The 16892-nt window shown below is 42.8% G+C and overlaps 1 protein-coding gene across 1 annotated transcript in view; it reads right to left on the reverse strand.

Moving 5' to 3' along the window:
• The window catches only part of fcho2 (FCH and mu domain containing endocytic adaptor 2), a 41770-nt gene that overhangs the window by 2961 nt on the left and 21917 nt on the right, over nt 1-16892 (reverse strand). Inside the window, exons 9-27 of the mRNA XM_078286634.1 lie at nt 16153-16197; nt 15952-16021; nt 15809-15833; nt 15537-15593; nt 14565-14622; nt 14174-14349; nt 11632-11656; nt 10925-10969; nt 10011-10050; nt 9622-9704; nt 5391-5506; nt 5141-5270; nt 4810-4893; nt 3779-3890; nt 2793-2948; nt 1808-1940; nt 620-819; nt 437-501; nt 49-213 (exon numbers count right to left, since the gene is read on the reverse strand). Of these exons, the coding sequence (XP_078142760.1) occupies nt 49-213; nt 437-501; nt 620-819; nt 1808-1940; nt 2793-2948; nt 3779-3890; nt 4810-4893; nt 5141-5270; nt 5391-5506; nt 9622-9704; nt 10011-10050; nt 10925-10969; nt 11632-11656; nt 14174-14349; nt 14565-14622; nt 15537-15593; nt 15809-15833; nt 15952-16021; nt 16153-16197 (1785 nt within the window). The remainder of the gene's footprint in view (nt 1-48; nt 214-436; nt 502-619; nt 820-1807; nt 1941-2792; nt 2949-3778; nt 3891-4809; nt 4894-5140; nt 5271-5390; nt 5507-9621; nt 9705-10010; nt 10051-10924; nt 10970-11631; nt 11657-14173; nt 14350-14564; nt 14623-15536; nt 15594-15808; nt 15834-15951; nt 16022-16152; nt 16198-16892) is intronic.

Here is a 16892-nt window from a genome sequence, read left to right on the forward strand (position 1 = left end):
ACTTTGCTGGCATTCAGGTAAGTCCGGGTGAAGAACCGCACTACATACCTGTGGAAAATCTCTTCTTGTTGAGAGAAAGTCTGTATCCAGCACCCTGCAGCTCCATGTCCACTCCTGACAGGGTGCTCCCCTCGCTCATGAACTGCACTGCCAGGGTGTTGGGGGACGACGGGCCGCTTGACAGTTCAAACTTGGCCCTCAGAGACCCAGCGCCTGGGGTCAAACACACACAAATACAGTCACTTGCCCCCATCGCCCCATCCAGCTCTCTTCCTCACCATACACACTGTATGTACTGTATGAGTACTAGGAACCAAACAAGCAGTCGTTCATGGCTGATGAAATTGAAAAAAATATATATATATATGCCAATGATCAATTTCCTTGATACATGTGAATATACAGTATATATATAGTTGTGAACTTATTCCTTTACCTTCATTCTCAGACTTTTCTGAGATGTCACTCAGCTTCCATAGAAATTTATTCTGCTCTGAATTCCTGAAAGGGAAGAATGAAATAACACATTTATTCGACAAGGGAAAATCGTTCTTCCGTATTTCACAATGCAACAGTCAAGTTTTGTCTTCCCGCTGACGCGGCAAGCTCCACTTCTCACCAGATGGCGTTGGGGAGAGACTGCATGTTGGTGACCCCTCCATCGACAGGCACTAAGATCTGGACACTGGCCAGCGGCCCGGGGGAGGCCATGGACTCTGGGTTGTAGCGGTAGTCTACCCGCAGGTCTGTAGTGCTCGGGGCACACTTCCAGTATACGGCCAGGTTAAGAGGAGTGGAATGGATCCCATTAGACAGCACCTGAACACATGAGTACAGCATAATTGTCCCACTTTGAGCGATGAGAGTGATGTATCAAAAATATCCTCGCTGGCTCACCTGCAATGAATGAATATTCTAGTGGGAATTTGTAATACAAAACTTGGAAGTTCAAATCAGTGGGTCAAATCCGCTGTTATAGTTTTGACACAAACATATTTTGCTGGTTTGGTGTGCTAAAGCAACAACAACAACAAAAAATTCGAATTTTTTTTTGTTAAAAACAGAATTCATGTTATTCTAATAGTATTGGAAAGCTCAGCCACTTTTTGTGAACATGAACAGCTGTCCCCCAAGACCAGAATTAAGAGGAAGAAAGATCCATGATGCCATCAACAGAAAGTTTCTTGAGCTGCTCCATTGACTGACTGACATGACATTTCTAAACCAGATCATTTCCCCATATCTCCAGAAAATCCCCTAAAGTACTGAACATAAAGTGAGTCTCCTATTCACTGTCAAGAGAGAAGCTCCAAAAAGAGGTGCTTCATCATGGGGTGGCAGGATGACCTAGTGGGTTAGTGAGGTCGTCCCCCCAGCCAGAGGGCAGAGGTTCCATCCCCTGCGTGGCCACACCTGCTGAAGTGTCCTGGAGCAAGATACTGACACCTCCCCCCTCCCCCCGCTCCAGGAGAGTCACACTAGCTGGCTGAACCTGCACCCCAACCAGAGGGAATTAAATATCACAGACTAGTCTTGGCTCTATTTTCTAAGTTGGGTGACCTGTTCATGTACACAAATCTAGACTAAACTATGCAAGTTCCCTTCCCCCACCCCTCACTCTTGTATCTCACCCCCACCCTAATGGGTGATTTTTTGCTGCTGTCTTCTTCTTTGCTTGTATAACTTTGTTTTTGTGTCATATCTGTCTTGATTGTGAAGCACTTTGTCAACGTTGTTTTCAGACGTCGCTATATAAATAAAGTTATTCTATATGGATTATGTTTAGGCTAGATTTTGGCTCACTGACCTGGTATTTCAGGATGTCCACATTATAGTAGGAAGCTGAAGGATTCTGATCTGAGGCTTTTCTGAGGTAGGACGTCAGTGCTTGCATGTTGAACCAGAAGTCCTTGGAATTTGAGTCACTTTGGGAAGGATCACTAGATAAAAGACAAACACAGTCACACACACACACAGGGGGAATGATCAGAGGCTCAATTATTCATTGCTCTTCTTGGCTTTGTGTGTAAAGCTCCAATAGCTTGGAAAAAATGACCCTGTTACAACCGACCAGCTATTAAATCATGAATTCCATTTGATTCAATTAGTCCAGCCATGTGGTCTTGGGATAACCCAGAGGAACCAGAGCGAGACACAAAACCCCCCCCAAAACAAAACAGAAAAAGACCTTCTCCATATTTTTCAGGGAATGATTTGAAGTTTGACAGGTGTCTGTACTGTTTAAATTGGAACTAGCCTAACCTACAAATTAAGTGACATCTTGAAAGTTGTCCTTGCATGTGAACTACAATATGCTGTATGCACCTTTGATTGAGACCAAATGGGTGTGCGTGGATAAAAAAAAACATGCTGTTCATTTTACTGAAATAATTAACCAATGGTCTGCAGATAAGGAATAACTTAATGTTATGTTAAGCTTTAACAAGAGGTAAAATAATGAATGCTAAATGAAACAGCTGCTATTTGAAGGCTGGTGCGACTTCTCTTTGCTGTTTTAGGGAGTGAAGTCTTCAAGAAGAGACATGGGCTGTTGAGAACCTGACTGTTGAAGACTGGTGGAAAATATTTCCCTGGCAGCCTAATGATAGGTTTATGTCAGAATACTAATTGAATTTCCTCTCACTGACGCGGGCTACGTTGCCTGGATTCTCAACTCATACCCCCCCCATCCTGGCCAAACCCCTCTTTCACTTTACCACGACTCTTGTTCTGGTCTAATCAACTCTACAGGGGTCTTCATTTGCAGTGTACACCTGTATGTTTTGCCTCACCTGTATAGTAGCTGTTGGTTGGGGAGGATCTGCTCCAGCTTGCTGGTGTTCTTCAGTTTGAAGGTGAGCACGGCGGGGGAGGGGTTGGTGGTGAACACCTTGATGATGCCCATGGGGAAAGACAGGGTCATGTCTCCTGTGATCTTCACAATGCACCTGTGGAATATAAATGCATGGAAATTAATTATGTCTTGGGTCAGCAGCACTACTGAAACTGGGTACAAGGCTACACTTCACATATTTGGTCTAATGACGGCTAGTGTTTAGTCCACTAATCTGGTCTGATCTTTTTATAAAGGTCTAACCAAGGCCTCTTGAAAGTAGATATTGAACCTGTTTTAGTCCTCTGGTCCAGTCCAATACAGAGGCTCTAGGTTCCAGGGTAAACACATCTGCACCTCCACTACGGCCAGTCTTAATATATATCTGTATACTACTACTCAGCACAAGTCTAGTACTAGTTTAGGTCCAGTTTCACTAATCTAAACAAGGTCTGGGGCTAGACCAGTCTTGGTGTAGCTGGGTCCCAGGCTGTGGTGGTATGGTGCACGGCGAGGCCCAACCTCGCCCTGAGTCTCCGCTGCATTGCTTATGAAATGTTCCATTTGCTAATCCCTGCAAAAATAAGCCTTTTGCACAGCAGCAATTTAACAGCAGTTAACCAATAAAAGGCTGTATGTTTTCTCTGCCCCAGACTATAATCTGCCCCATGTAGGTTATCCACTCTGAAAGAATGGTGTCAGCCTAACGCAAATCTAAAACATTCCACACACGCACAGAGAGAGGGAGATGGGCTACTGCAAGAGGCACAGCCAGAGGTCCACTATGTGTGTGAGTTGTGTGTAGCAGTAGTGGGTGGGTGACATACAACACGTTCTGTATGCAAGTCTTAATATATAGTGTGTGTTACACTTGGAGCTCCAGTATGGACAAAAATGTGTATGCGTGTAGGGCCTTTGAGCAGCAGGAGGTCATGTGAGACTCACTTAGTGGGATCAGCTCCTTTGAAGTAAGCATTAACTGACTCTGTGAAGGCCACAGCAATGGGCAAAGCATCTTGGGATGCCAGGGTCACAGGGCTGGGACCGCGAGACGTCCCTGAGAATAAGAAAATGTAAAAGTTGCAGTTCTGTTGATTATACCGACTTTCATGACAATGCGGTCAGAGGTTCACACCAAAATTCGGGTCTGATCATGCAAAGATGCATTATACAATTACGAATATTTATATTGTTGCATTTCATTGAGCCAGTCATTCAAATACATCACAGGTCAGTACATTCTGTTATTTTAGGAATAAACAGAAATCAGGTACATTTGTAAAATTCCAAGAAAGGACATGCTACAGACGTTGTACCATTAGATTAGGTCAGAGTGACTTCAAACTTGTCAGTCAATTACAGACATAGCGTACAAAAATGAAGGTCAGCAAAACGTAACATTTAAAACTGCATTACTTTTGCAAACAAAACTCAACCATGTTAGGAATTGATGCCGTTATGCTGTTGACAGAGAGACAGATGTGAGAGACAAGTTGAAAAGGTGAATATGGAGAGCACCCAGGACACGGTCAGAGGAACGAGATCATTCCTATGCAAATATCCAGTGATCCATCCAGCCCATCCAAGAGACTGGTGTTAGTATGAGTTAAACAGAGGGCAGAGTCCTGTTGTATGAACTACAACCCTACCTGCTGGCGTTTCACACCGCTTCTCAAAGGTGGGCAGCTTCGCTATGAACGCATCATCCTCTTTACACGGCAAATTAAATGCATAAAGAAGAAAAGAGGAGATAAACCAAAACCCAGAAGTGAGGTGAGATGATGCTGAGCAACAACAGTAGTAGGCCAGTTTCTAGATGTGATAGTGACAGGTGAGCCCTAAGCTGACAAGGCTGCACAGAGATAAACGAGAAGCTAACAGGCCTTTAATGATGACAGAGTAGAGACGATGAGTGTGAGCAGCATGGGACGGAGTGTCTTTTAGAGAAAGTCGGGAGTTGGGAAAGGCAGACTCACTTTGGCTTAGCAGAAAGAGAGGAGAGGGAGAGAGTAGCTCTGGCTCTGGAGAGGAGAGGAAGGGAGCATAGGTATGCTCGGGTCCTGTAAGGAGAGGAGTGAAGGAAGGAGAAGAACGAGGGGTGAGGGAAGGGAAGGGAAGGGAAGGGAAGGGAAAGGAAGGGGAAAAAAACGGGTGCAAAGACAGGGGCAAGTGGCAGGTTGGTGAGGAGTTTAAGGAGCTGGAGTAAAACAAGAATTAATGGACGGGGGAGAAGAAAGGGGAGATTCTCTGGGAAGTAGGGGAGCGCTGGTCAGCTGGGGAAGTGTGGCAGCTTGGGCACGTCCTTACCGACAGTGGGGGTGTTGCTGGCACTGATGGAGGCGTTAGAGGACAGGGAGGAGGAGCTCTCTGCCCGGGCCAGCGGCGCAGCAGGAGGAGGGCTGGCGTTCGACATCTTGGGTGGGCTGAACGGCCGGACCTGATTGATTGCAATCAGTCAAATCGGGATGGTAGCATTACCTTAGCAACAGGAATACTCTTCACAATACTGAATCTTTTGAATAAATCTTGCACATATGGGGTTCCTGTATTTACTCACAATCTCATTGATGCCTGTGAGTTTCCCAGTGGGGAGTTTGGGCCTGGAGGAGGGGCGTGGCGGAGGCACCAGGGCTCCAGCTGTCAGAGGGGTGGTGGGTCGGTTTGGTGCTGGCACTGCAAGGACAAACACAAGGAAGTGGTCAGTGATAGTTAAACAGAACGAGTTAAACAGGCGAGTAAGAAACAAATACAACGCACGCACACGTTACAATAGAGTTATAACAAGGATTTTACTCAGGTAGATGCAAAAACATCATGCATCAAGACCTCTGTCATGAAAATCATAACTGCAACAATAAAAATTGAAAATCATAACAAGAATCAAGTAAAACACATTCCAAAAGGAATATTACAAAACAGCAACGCAAAGCAAAACACTCTTTGCAAACCAGGCAGTGAGTAAGATAAGTGTATGTCTCTAAAGCAAAAAATAAATACAGAAATAAATGAAGGAAAACGACATACTTCTCTAACAAAATATGTAACATAATTTCAAACACAAAACAAATCAACAAAAAATGAGAACATACAGTTAAAGTAAATAAAATAAAACTCCAAACCTCAGGCATAAAACTGCAAATATCTGCAGCATCAGTAATCGTGTTACCATTGAATATTTTGCTTGACGGAGCTGCTGCCACTGTCCTATCTGTAATCACAGAGAAGACATCGGAGAAACAGGGGCTGCTGTCCTCTCTTACCCCGCTGCTGCCCACCACTTTGCTGTAGGGGTCAGTGGAGTCATCAGAGAAGAAGCGCATCGACCTGCCCGCGTGGGACGGGGGCCTCGGCAGCTCCTTCGCGGCCGACCCCGAGCCCAGACGGCGAGCCGGAGCGAAACTATCGTTGAAGGCGATCCACTGACTCTGGGACCACGACACGGAGGAGAAGGCGTCCACGCTCTTCGGAGGGCTGGCGGGGGCCGGGCTCTTGATGGGGTCGACCGGCTCGGCCGGCAGGGTGATGGGGGCGCTCTGGGCCCGCGCTGGGACGGGCTTGAGTGCTTGGAAAGGGTTTTCCGGTGAGTCCCAGGGAGAGGATGTGGACGAAGAGAAAGAGGAGACTTCTTTGGATTGCTGGCTCTCTGCCAAGGGAGGAGAGCGCTCCTGTTGCGGCACCGTCTCAGCTGAGGGGGGCGGTGTGTTCGATAGAGCAGGACGGGGTGGCAAATGCAAAGCAGAGCATAGACAGTAAACCTTTGAGACATTTAATCACACATCTGCAGTCCCAAACAAACACAAAAGCGACTCTTGGACAGTTAGCAGCATAGTCACCATTTATGAGTCAGTACATCATTCATTTGGCATCTGAACTGAGCTTCTGTATGAATGCTCACCCTGGATTATAGCACAGGGGATCATTACATCACATCCTGTGCTTTGTTAAGATGAACTAAAGAACCAAGATTTTTAAGCGTTATATATATCCAGGGAAAGTCAACTGAGCACACTTTCTCTTTTTGAGCAATGCTCTGCTTAACACAAGGAATAGGAACCCGGCCTTTTGGACAGAGGATGTTTGAGGTGAGGTGGTATTTGATGTTTGAGGTTTAAATGAGCGATTGGTTCAACGATTGTGAACTAGAAAAGAAACCAGAAAAGAAAGATGTGCCCATATTCCTGACACTGTTACTGTCAAAGTGTCTACAAAGTTTGCCTCCTATTCATTGTCAAGAGAGCAGCTCCAGAAAGTGTCAGTTGATGAGATCATTTTTGGTTTTCTGACCTGGGTTGTACCACTTAAGACTAACTTTGTTCTTACAGTATGTTAAGCTGTAAAGTACTTACTATTAAATCACAGCTGTATGTTAGTTTGTAAGTAGTTAGTTACGAAATTTTGTTGCATCATGAGGAGAAAGGAGAGACCTTGACTAGTTTGGACTTGAAATGATTACTAAGATGGGCAGCCAATTAACAATTAAAGACAGTTATACGGTCATTACACGCATTGCTTGCTGTTACAGGACATTTGAAATTGTAGCGGACTAGATTGGAATGAAAAATTCAGATTGGTAAATAAGGGATTTCATCATCGTCATCTAAAATTTTAATGCCAATCTAGTCTAGCATTTTATTATTGCTTGCAAAGTGGTTTGGGATTGCTGAAAAAACATTTATGCGCAGAAAAACAAATTTTATTTCTAATAATTATAACCCTATGCTTCATTTACAGCTGCCTTACAGCTTGCATCATACTTAGAATTAGTTATTTTTTATATTTTAGAACTGATACATCAGGACATAGGAACCACTTACATTATCACTGGGCTGCATTGAGCTTACAGTTGGTGCAACTGGTTTCTAGCTTTGCGAGAGAGTTGCACCTGTACAGAAATCTAGACTTCTAGTCCAAGACCACAGGAATAACATTACTTATTACACAGTATTAAATCTTCAGTTAGTGACTGTTATTTAGTTTTCCAGATGATGAAATGTTTTTCTTGTGGTAACATCCAAAAGGAGGACTAATGCAGGTCAGTTGTAAGTCACAGGGAGTTGAAATTACATGCAAACTCTGTCACATTAGGCAATTTTGATATCAAGCCATGACAGGAATACCATGCATATTTGAAACTAAAGTGCATCCTGTTGTCAGCAATAAATGTGCAAAGCGATTACTTCTGATTGAGAGGATCTTTGAATCCTCACACACTGCTTTTAGACACGCAGAGCGCCCCGACACTCAAAGCTTAATACAGTCTGACTAAACAATGTAAAGTATCTGCATTTAGGTTAGTTCAGCTCTCATACATTTGGACTGAAAAATAACATCATGACAAAAGACTTACAAAAAGGAAAGGTTAGTAAAAATCTAAAATAAACACCATGCAAAATAGTAGTTGATGAATTTGAGTCAAGCCGAGTTCTGCAGAAAGGTTTTCATTGATATACTGTCTGATAAATGGGGCACACACATTTTACCTGGTGCCTCTGGCAGAAAGACGTCTAAGTCATTCATCGGAAGAGGCGGAGACGGAGGGATTGAGAGGAAAATAGAGGCAAGGTCTGACGAGGGCAGGTAAAAAACATAGGATGGGATAACCAGTAGAATAAAACCAAAACAATACAGCAAATAACTCAGGCCTAGACAATGGCAGTGAAATAAAAGCAAAAGTAAAGTGTAAAACAACACAATGTGTAAAACAGATGGAAAAGAGTACAGAAAATCAATCATGACCAAAACAAAACAAAAAGTTTTTTTTTCCTTTTAGGCTTTTACAATGTCTGCCTCACTCGGCAGCAGATTAATACTTGCGGCCCACACCAGTTCAATGTGTCATGTGTGCATTAGGAGCTGGTAATACCTCCACACTGTACACAGAGAGATTTAACAGGCCATAAGCAGGGACTTAAGTTCCATCACCGCATCTTAATCAGGGCACTTTACGATGCTCTTTTGACTTTTAAGCTGGGACCTTTGACGGTAACAAGATACTGTTTGACAACATACGTGCCAGTGGGCTTTATAGCCGACCCCCTGACCCCAACTAGGTGCCAATTAACTGTGGATTACGCTTAGCCTAGGCAATGGGTCAGCGCTAACGTCACTCTGTTTAAACACTGGTGTCATGCACATAAAGCCATGAGAATCACACCATCACCCCGATATATTGCATAAACCTAAAAGGAACCCTAAAATACAAAAACTTGAAACTCAAACATCTGCTGAGGGAATAGAATTAAAAACATTTGAAAATAGGCAAATGCATATAAAACAAATATGGGGCAGGAATACCTCATATAATATGGAACTGTAAATCTTTTAAGTAACCAATATTTATGTGTGTAAGCAAGCATAGAGCGATAGGTAGACAGAGATAGAGAGAGATGGGTTAAATGGTTCAAAAGACAAACTGCAGTCTGGGATAGAAAATGGCTGCCACTTTAATTCAGATATTCAGTTGACTTCAGGGGTCAGTGCCTCCATCTGGGGCTGCCCTAAGAGCAAAGACTTCCAACTGAGCAACTAGAAAAGGGGGAGAGGGAAAGGGAGGCAGCACAGTGCACAGAGAGATGGTGGGATCAAGGAAGAGAAAGAGTGGAAATGACTGGCTCAACAGAGTTAAGTTAAACCCAAAATACTTTTTAGCAGAGTTGCTCTGTAGAAAAGAGATGTTATTTTTTCCCCTTAACCTCTTGTTGGTGATATATTTACATATTAAGGTAGCGAGGCACGGCAACCAATGAAAAACAGGAATCAGGATAAAATACATTGTCAGTAGGGTTTACCTGTTGATGAGGACACAGAGGAGGAGGAGCCTGCAAGGGTCGGGCTGAATGGGTCCAGAGACAGAAGGTCATTATTGGTCAGTCTGCCAGACAGAGAGAAAGAGAGAGAGAGAGAGAGAGAGAGAGAGAGAGAGAGAGAGAGAGAGAGAGAGAGAGAGAGAGAGAGAGAGAGAGAGAGAGAGAGAGAGAGCGAGAGAGCGAGAGAGAGCGAGAGCAAGAGAGAGAGAGAGAGAGAGAGAGAGAGAGAGAGAGAGAGAGAGAGAGAGAGAGAGAGAGAGAGAGAGAGAGAGAGAGGGAGAGGCAGTCATGAGCACTTCTATGTCTTACTCTTGGCAGTGTCCGCAGACATGAGATACGAAGGAATTTGGACTTTTTCCTCTCATACTCACTCATAAGATGTTGGCATTCTGGTCTTTGCCAGCTCATCACCTGGGGTGAGAAGCAAACAAACAGAAAATTAAGCCCCACAGACATTCACTGAGTGATGACAGCAAATACACATTCTTCTCAGCAAGTCAAAAAAGCCATAAAAAAAAAAAACCCAACACATATAAACACAAAGCCAGAGCGCTGTTGGCTACTAACACACACTGTAAGGTGCTTTTCAAGCAAAGGGGTTTTCACCAGCTGGTGTTCAAAGCTCTTTGCCAAGAGTCATATATAGTACATCACACCTTATACCAGAAGTATAAACTGAGGATTTGATTGAACAGTGAGAATCAGTGATCTGCCATGGAAAGTAATAGAAATACATTTATGATGATTTAGGCAAGATACTATATTCTTTTTTCCTCTACACCTCAAGAAACCTGAAGAAATCATACCCAAATATAGTGTTAACTTTAACTGACCTTCTAAGGCACTTTATAATGTGGTTGTAACACTTTACAACAGGGGATGCAGTCATTTAGCAACTCAATACTGTATCATTTTGAATGTGAAGTCATATGCTTAGTTATTCTGCGCCCCTTTCTAAAGTGTTACAACGCGCCGCAAAGAAAATCCGCGAAAGCAACCTGAAGCAGCGTTCAACCTGGTAGGACCGGAGTTGAGAAACAGGGTGACACTGACAGTTCCCAAATAAACAACCAACAAATAGAAATTATCGACAGCAACGTGACAGTAAGGTGCTAAGCTGTCGGCTTACAGCAAGGCAACATAGTGTCAGCAGTGGAACAGCTGTGTGTTAGCTGATGTTAGCTGGCTGTATAGAGTCCTGTGAAGGGACTGGGAGGAGGGTTGTGGCAGGAGGAGGGGGTGGGGGGGTGGGGGGGTGTAGGCTAACTAGCCAAAACATACTCACCAGGAACCTGAGTCTTACAGCTTATTGTGGATACTCCTGAGATCCCTGAGCATATATAGAGTATACATCTATCAACCATTACTTTTCATTAATTAAACTCAACTCTACGAAAAGTGTTCCAGTGGCAAAACTTGAGGATAATTATCTTGTTTTTTGAGTTTGAAACTACTCAGAAACACTGTATGTGAATTCTAGTTAAAAAAAACAAAAAAAAAACCCAACAAACTTTCAAGTCATATAGGAAAGCTCTGGCAGATTAATAGTCAGTGCTACTTCAGACCTATGTTAACAGTTTCAGACCTCACGGAGCATGACGCATTCCTGGCTTCTAGGCATAATTGTGCTTAAAGCTTTTCTCAAGCACTTGGGCAGAAATCAAACACACAAAACGGTGCCAGTTTGCAGAAGGGAAAAGATAATTTCTGACATGCAAAATATAAACAGGTAATTAAGCAATTTATCTTATTTGTACCTTAGGAGGGAAATATCCCTCAAGCACACATATATAGAAAAGAACTCTTATTTACTTTTTCTTGGGATGTGTTGGTTTTGGCTACGTTTCTGGATTTTCCTTTTTAAAAGACAACCTCTTTAAAAGCAACCTGGGCCAAGAAAAATGTGGCTGAGAAGTTGTACAGGCAACCCCTTTACAGTCATCCAGTGTCACACAGATACAAAGAGGTCAGACAGATGGAGAAAATACTCACTGGATTGGTTCCTCCTCATTTGTCCCTGAAAACAAAAACAGGCATTAATTAATCACAGCGAAGACACATAAGACCAACCATGAATTTTCTACTGTACTCCCCAAAACACATTTAACATCACTACAAGATAATGCATTAATACTCATTTTCCACAAACAACACACAAAACAGAGGGAAACCCTAAATGATTTATACAAACTAAAAGAGCACATAAGTATTTTAAGTAACGTAGCATTCCACTCTGCTTGGTTACAATGTTTTGGGAGCTCAAAGTTCCACAATGTGTTACTTTTTAAACATTTCCACTTGGTTGACACCTTCCGCCTCAACGCTGTCTACAAAAACAATAGACTACATATACATATGAAACCACAATGCAAACAGCGAAAAATGAGTTGCAGCATAACTGACACTTTAAAAGGGCCGAAAACTACATTATTAACTATTCCCAGTGGCAGAGAGGATTTTCCACTTCAGAGTTAAAAAGACAGTAAATCACTGGATTACTCTGGACTCGCACATACCAGACGTTAAACCTAGGGTGAAAAATTCAGCGGCACAAAACCAAGCATCCAACCCCATACGGCGATCAATCAGGGACAACAGAGAGCGTGCCCCCAACACTTCACCAACCTCCCTCGCAGAGCCGTCCCGGGACATAAATCTGCCGTGTCATGCCGCCTAACGCGAGATATGCACTTGCGGGCCACCAACCCTATGGAAACTTACAGCATCAATTTCAATAAAGAATTTATTCACACAAGGGGACGGGGTTGGGGGGGGCTGGTGGGGAGAGGGCAGAAAGAGAAACAAAATGGGTTTAAGGAACATAGCTAAAGCGTTAAACCACCGTAGCACTGTGAGGCCAGGGTTTAGTCCCACAGGCGCTAAGCGGCAAATGGGTTCAATTACGGCTCTTGCTGGCCACACACACACGACTTCCACTGCTATTTCAATAAAGGAACACTGCGGAGGGGAACCGAACAGGAGGAGGAATGAAAAGACAGAAAAACGAGCACTGGAAGGAAAAAAAAGAAAAGGAAAATCTCTCAATAATTCACACCAGATGATGCAATGTTCGTCATCACCTTGGATGCATGTTTTAACTTCAGAACATTCAGCCCATAACTTTTCTATCGACATATAATAGGAAAACCGCCTATTCTGGTGTTTAGATGAAAAAGTCAAGCAGACAAACAGTGGTCCATGTTTTTTGTACTTTCAGGATGAGAAAATAATTGTGGGTTTAAGTCTACATCAACCAAAACTAATTTGTAATGAACAAAGTCAGAGGTTCATGCTTGGAAAGAGAGAATGTTTTTCCTCCTGGATCTTGTTAATACAAATAAAAAATAAAAAATAAAATCAATTCTCTAAAAACGTATGAGTTTGGGTCGAGGTTGATTTATACACAAACAGCCAATTCGTTCTTTTCTAGGGAGGAAAAAAAAAACCAATTCTGCACACTCGGAAGCTCACCCCCATAAAGCGTTCATAAATAACCACAAACGAGTAATGTCCAAAACAAGTGGCCTCTAATTAAACCAAAAGAGTGAAACCAAAAAAACAAAACAAAAGGAAAAGAGGAAAAGAGACAGAGGCAGAATCCAAACAGTGAGAATAAAAAAGCGGTAAGGAAGGGAGAGGCTGAGTGAGAGAGCCAGAGCAGGGAAGATGCCGTGACACTCGTTTAATGTGCAGCCGGGGAGTGCGGCGGGTGAAACCCACTGGACCCCCTTCGCGACACTGAGCGTGCCCTCTCAGCCGCTCCACAGCAACATTAACAACAACAACAGCTCAGCACACACACAAAGACAGGCACACACACGACGCATGTTTGCACACAAGCAGTAGTGGTTTTAAATTTTAATGGCAAGGAGCTATTTCCATGGAGCGGCGGAGAGTGATTCAGAGATTGAGTGATGGCGCGGGACAGGGAGTTGAATGAGGGGGTCGGCTCCAGGCTCCCGAGGTCACGGCTCAGACCGGGCTGTGCGTGACGCCTGCCGACCGTTTCCACATAGTGTTCCCTTACGTGTCTGTGTGGAGAGCTGTGTGTGTGTGTGTGTGTGTGTATGAGTTATGCCTACAGTAAAGGCCAAAGATGTCAGATACTTAATACGAAAGAACTGTTTCTGAGATTGTTACTTTTTCTAAAAAAAAGAAAGAAAAAAACAATGATCACAATCCTATTGCACAAGGAACTGAAATCCAAGTAAAAATAAAACATGAAGTTTGCGCAAACTGGAATCTTACTGACTCAGAAGCCAAAAAAAATTTACATATAGCACATAAATCCGTCTAGTGTAAATAAAGAAAAGTTTAAAGAAAGTGTGAGTAATGGCGTACGTCTGGGTGAGCGATAGCTGGGTTAAATGGCCTCCACATCAACCCTGAGCAGGGTTAGACACTCTGCTGTTGCCCCCTAGTGTTGCTGAGGCAGGCAGACCGCTGCAGCAGCAGGGCTGGACTGCAACAGGTCTGAGTCCAAACAGTGGGTGTGATGTATTTGGTATATTTTGAGTACGTCATATAGCCATACCGAGGTGGAGGGCGACAGGATGATGTTCCCGATGGACGCCTTGAGTTCGTCGATGGTAGCTCGGTTCTGATGCGTGCCGTTGTTGGCCTGGACCGGCTTGATCTCCACATGGAACTTCCTGGGTTCGTCCTCGTCCTCGGAGTCACTGGACAAATAGAAGGAATTCTCTTTGGCATGTAAACACGAGAGTTAAGGAGAGAACGACAACAGGCGAAGCTCGTCGGATCGGCTACAGTACGGTTTGGTTTGCATTTGGCACACAAGGGAACAGAAGTACAGATGAGTGTGAACAGAAAATATAAAATCTTGATTTCTTACAAGCTGATACCATGGACTGATAAACTGCTGAAGAAGTGAGTGTAAGTAGCGTAAAGCCAAATGAAAAGGATATCATTTTCACTGCCTTCCGGTCTGATACAGAAGCCCTCTGCATCAACTTGGGGAACATTCTGGAAAACAAACAAACAAACAAACAAATAAATAAAAACAGAAAAAACTTCTCATGATTAAGACATAAACCTTTGTTATGGTATTACATTAACACAAAGTTAAAACAAATATGCATTTTATGTGCATCCTTTTTAGAGCAACTAAGCCATCACTCTAAATGTATTCATCTCCCTTGAAAAGTTTGCACATTTTACTGCGCTATAAAAAGTTATTTCAAAATGCATTTACATTGATATTTTCAATCTAAAATGGAGGCAACAAATTCTTTCAAATTGCACAGGTAATGCTATAGATGTAAAATGATACAACTCCAATAACAACAAAAAAAACTTTGAACTGTTTAACTGATAATTGTTAACTGGCCTAAGGATGAAAATTTTGTTAATCTGCATGTTACTCAGACTTCATCTTTAGGCTGTACTTTCCAACTTTCAAAAGTACTCTAATTATAGAGTAATATTGTACTCTAACTATTTGTCTTTCTTCCCAGCAAGGCCAATCAGATCACTTCAATCGATCCTGATGGGATTTTAGTATGTAGGACACATCTTCTGATAAAAAAGTGTACAATATGTAGTTAATTTATGGATGGACATTTATGGTGCATTTATGGTGTCCCCTTCCTGAGGTTTCACATAATAAGTAAATCATCACTTCCCCACCTGAATGTACAATATTATTATGGATGAAAATGGGGTTCATTGGACATGATAAAAACAACTGAAACCCACTGACCATCATTCAGTAAATTCCAGTATTCCACACAGTGTGAGTGTTTGATGCAGAGACTATCCTGCATATTTTGTTAAAAGAGCTATTTCTTACTTTATACCAAATATGCTTACTTTGTTAGATATTACTAGATACATGTGTGTGTGTGTGTGTGTGTGTGTGTGTGTGTTGGCTTGCTTACAGCGTTCTGGAAGTCTATGGCCCCATAGTATCCAGGGGGAGCTCCATTGGCAGTGTTCTACAACCACAGACAGAGAGAAATGAATGAATGAACGAACAAATATACCAACGAATGAGGAAATGTAGAAAGATTATTACAGTACATAGTAGAATAAAATGTATGAGAAACTTTTCCACCTCCCATTATTTGGAATTAAAGCAACACACAAAGCTAACATTTCTGAAATACAAAAGTGTGAAGATATAAAGAACGATAATAAAAAGTATACTCACAGCAGCTTCAACTTCTGTAGATTCCCTGGAAGACAGAATGGATAGTTGTTGATGAGAAATTCTTTAAAAAGCGCAATGATAGAAAAAAAAAGACGATGGGCAAATTGCATTGGTCTGCTGTAGGTGTGAAAGTCTTCACTCACGTTGAGTCTGTGTCCTTGTCTTTCCTGCGGCCTGGGATGGCAAATGTTTTCCTTTTCCTGGGTTTGGCACCTTACAACAAAAACAAAGTCTTTTTTACCATAAATTAAAAATTAAGATGAAATCATACCCAAATGTAAACATTAATAATGTTTGCTGTAAACAGATAATGCTTCACTTTAGTATACTTATTAAAACATTACCTTCAGTAGCGATAGCTGTATTGCACTCCTCAAACTCAATGGGTCCTAATGAGACAAAAAAAACTAATTTAGGTTCATTTGGCATGGAAAGGGTCAATGACCCACTACTGAGAATACTGTGAATGTACATCACGCAATAATCACGCACACACACACACACACACACACACACACACGCAAACACACTTTGGCAAACACAGCATGCAGTCAGGCGTGCTGTACAGAGCGCGTATACAAACAGGACCGGGCTGATCCCAGAGGGCAGACAGGGTCAATAGCAGAGTCAACTGTGTGTCTGGTGGCCATCACCAAGATGTGACACTCCCTCCTGGGGATGCAAAAAACGACACTACAGCACAGAGTCTCCCTTGCAGAAACACACACAAAATCCCCACCTGGGACACATGAATTACCACGTTCATGAACCAATTACAATTCTGAATCAGAGCAGCGGAGCCTTGCTGCTCACACCAAACAGCAGGTATGAAGCCTAAACGGAGCTGAAGCTCAACCTGCCCACACAGGACACGCACAGCCACTAACCCTATTACAATAAGACAAACAAGACCAAGATCACATACAGTGAAGTGTTTCAAACCACATGGACAAATCTGCTCTCAGGCTCAAGAGATGCTCTTCTCTCTGGCATGCACGGAATGGACAGCGGAAAAAAACAACACAAAAACCATATAAACATGATCAAGCACACGCATACATATGCGACACACACACTCTTTAGC

This window comes from Centroberyx gerrardi, chromosome 2, assembly GCF_048128805.1.
Source record: "Centroberyx gerrardi isolate f3 chromosome 2, fCenGer3.hap1.cur.20231027, whole genome shotgun sequence".
Classification (NCBI taxonomy): domain Eukaryota; kingdom Metazoa; phylum Chordata; class Actinopteri; order Beryciformes; family Berycidae; genus Centroberyx; species Centroberyx gerrardi.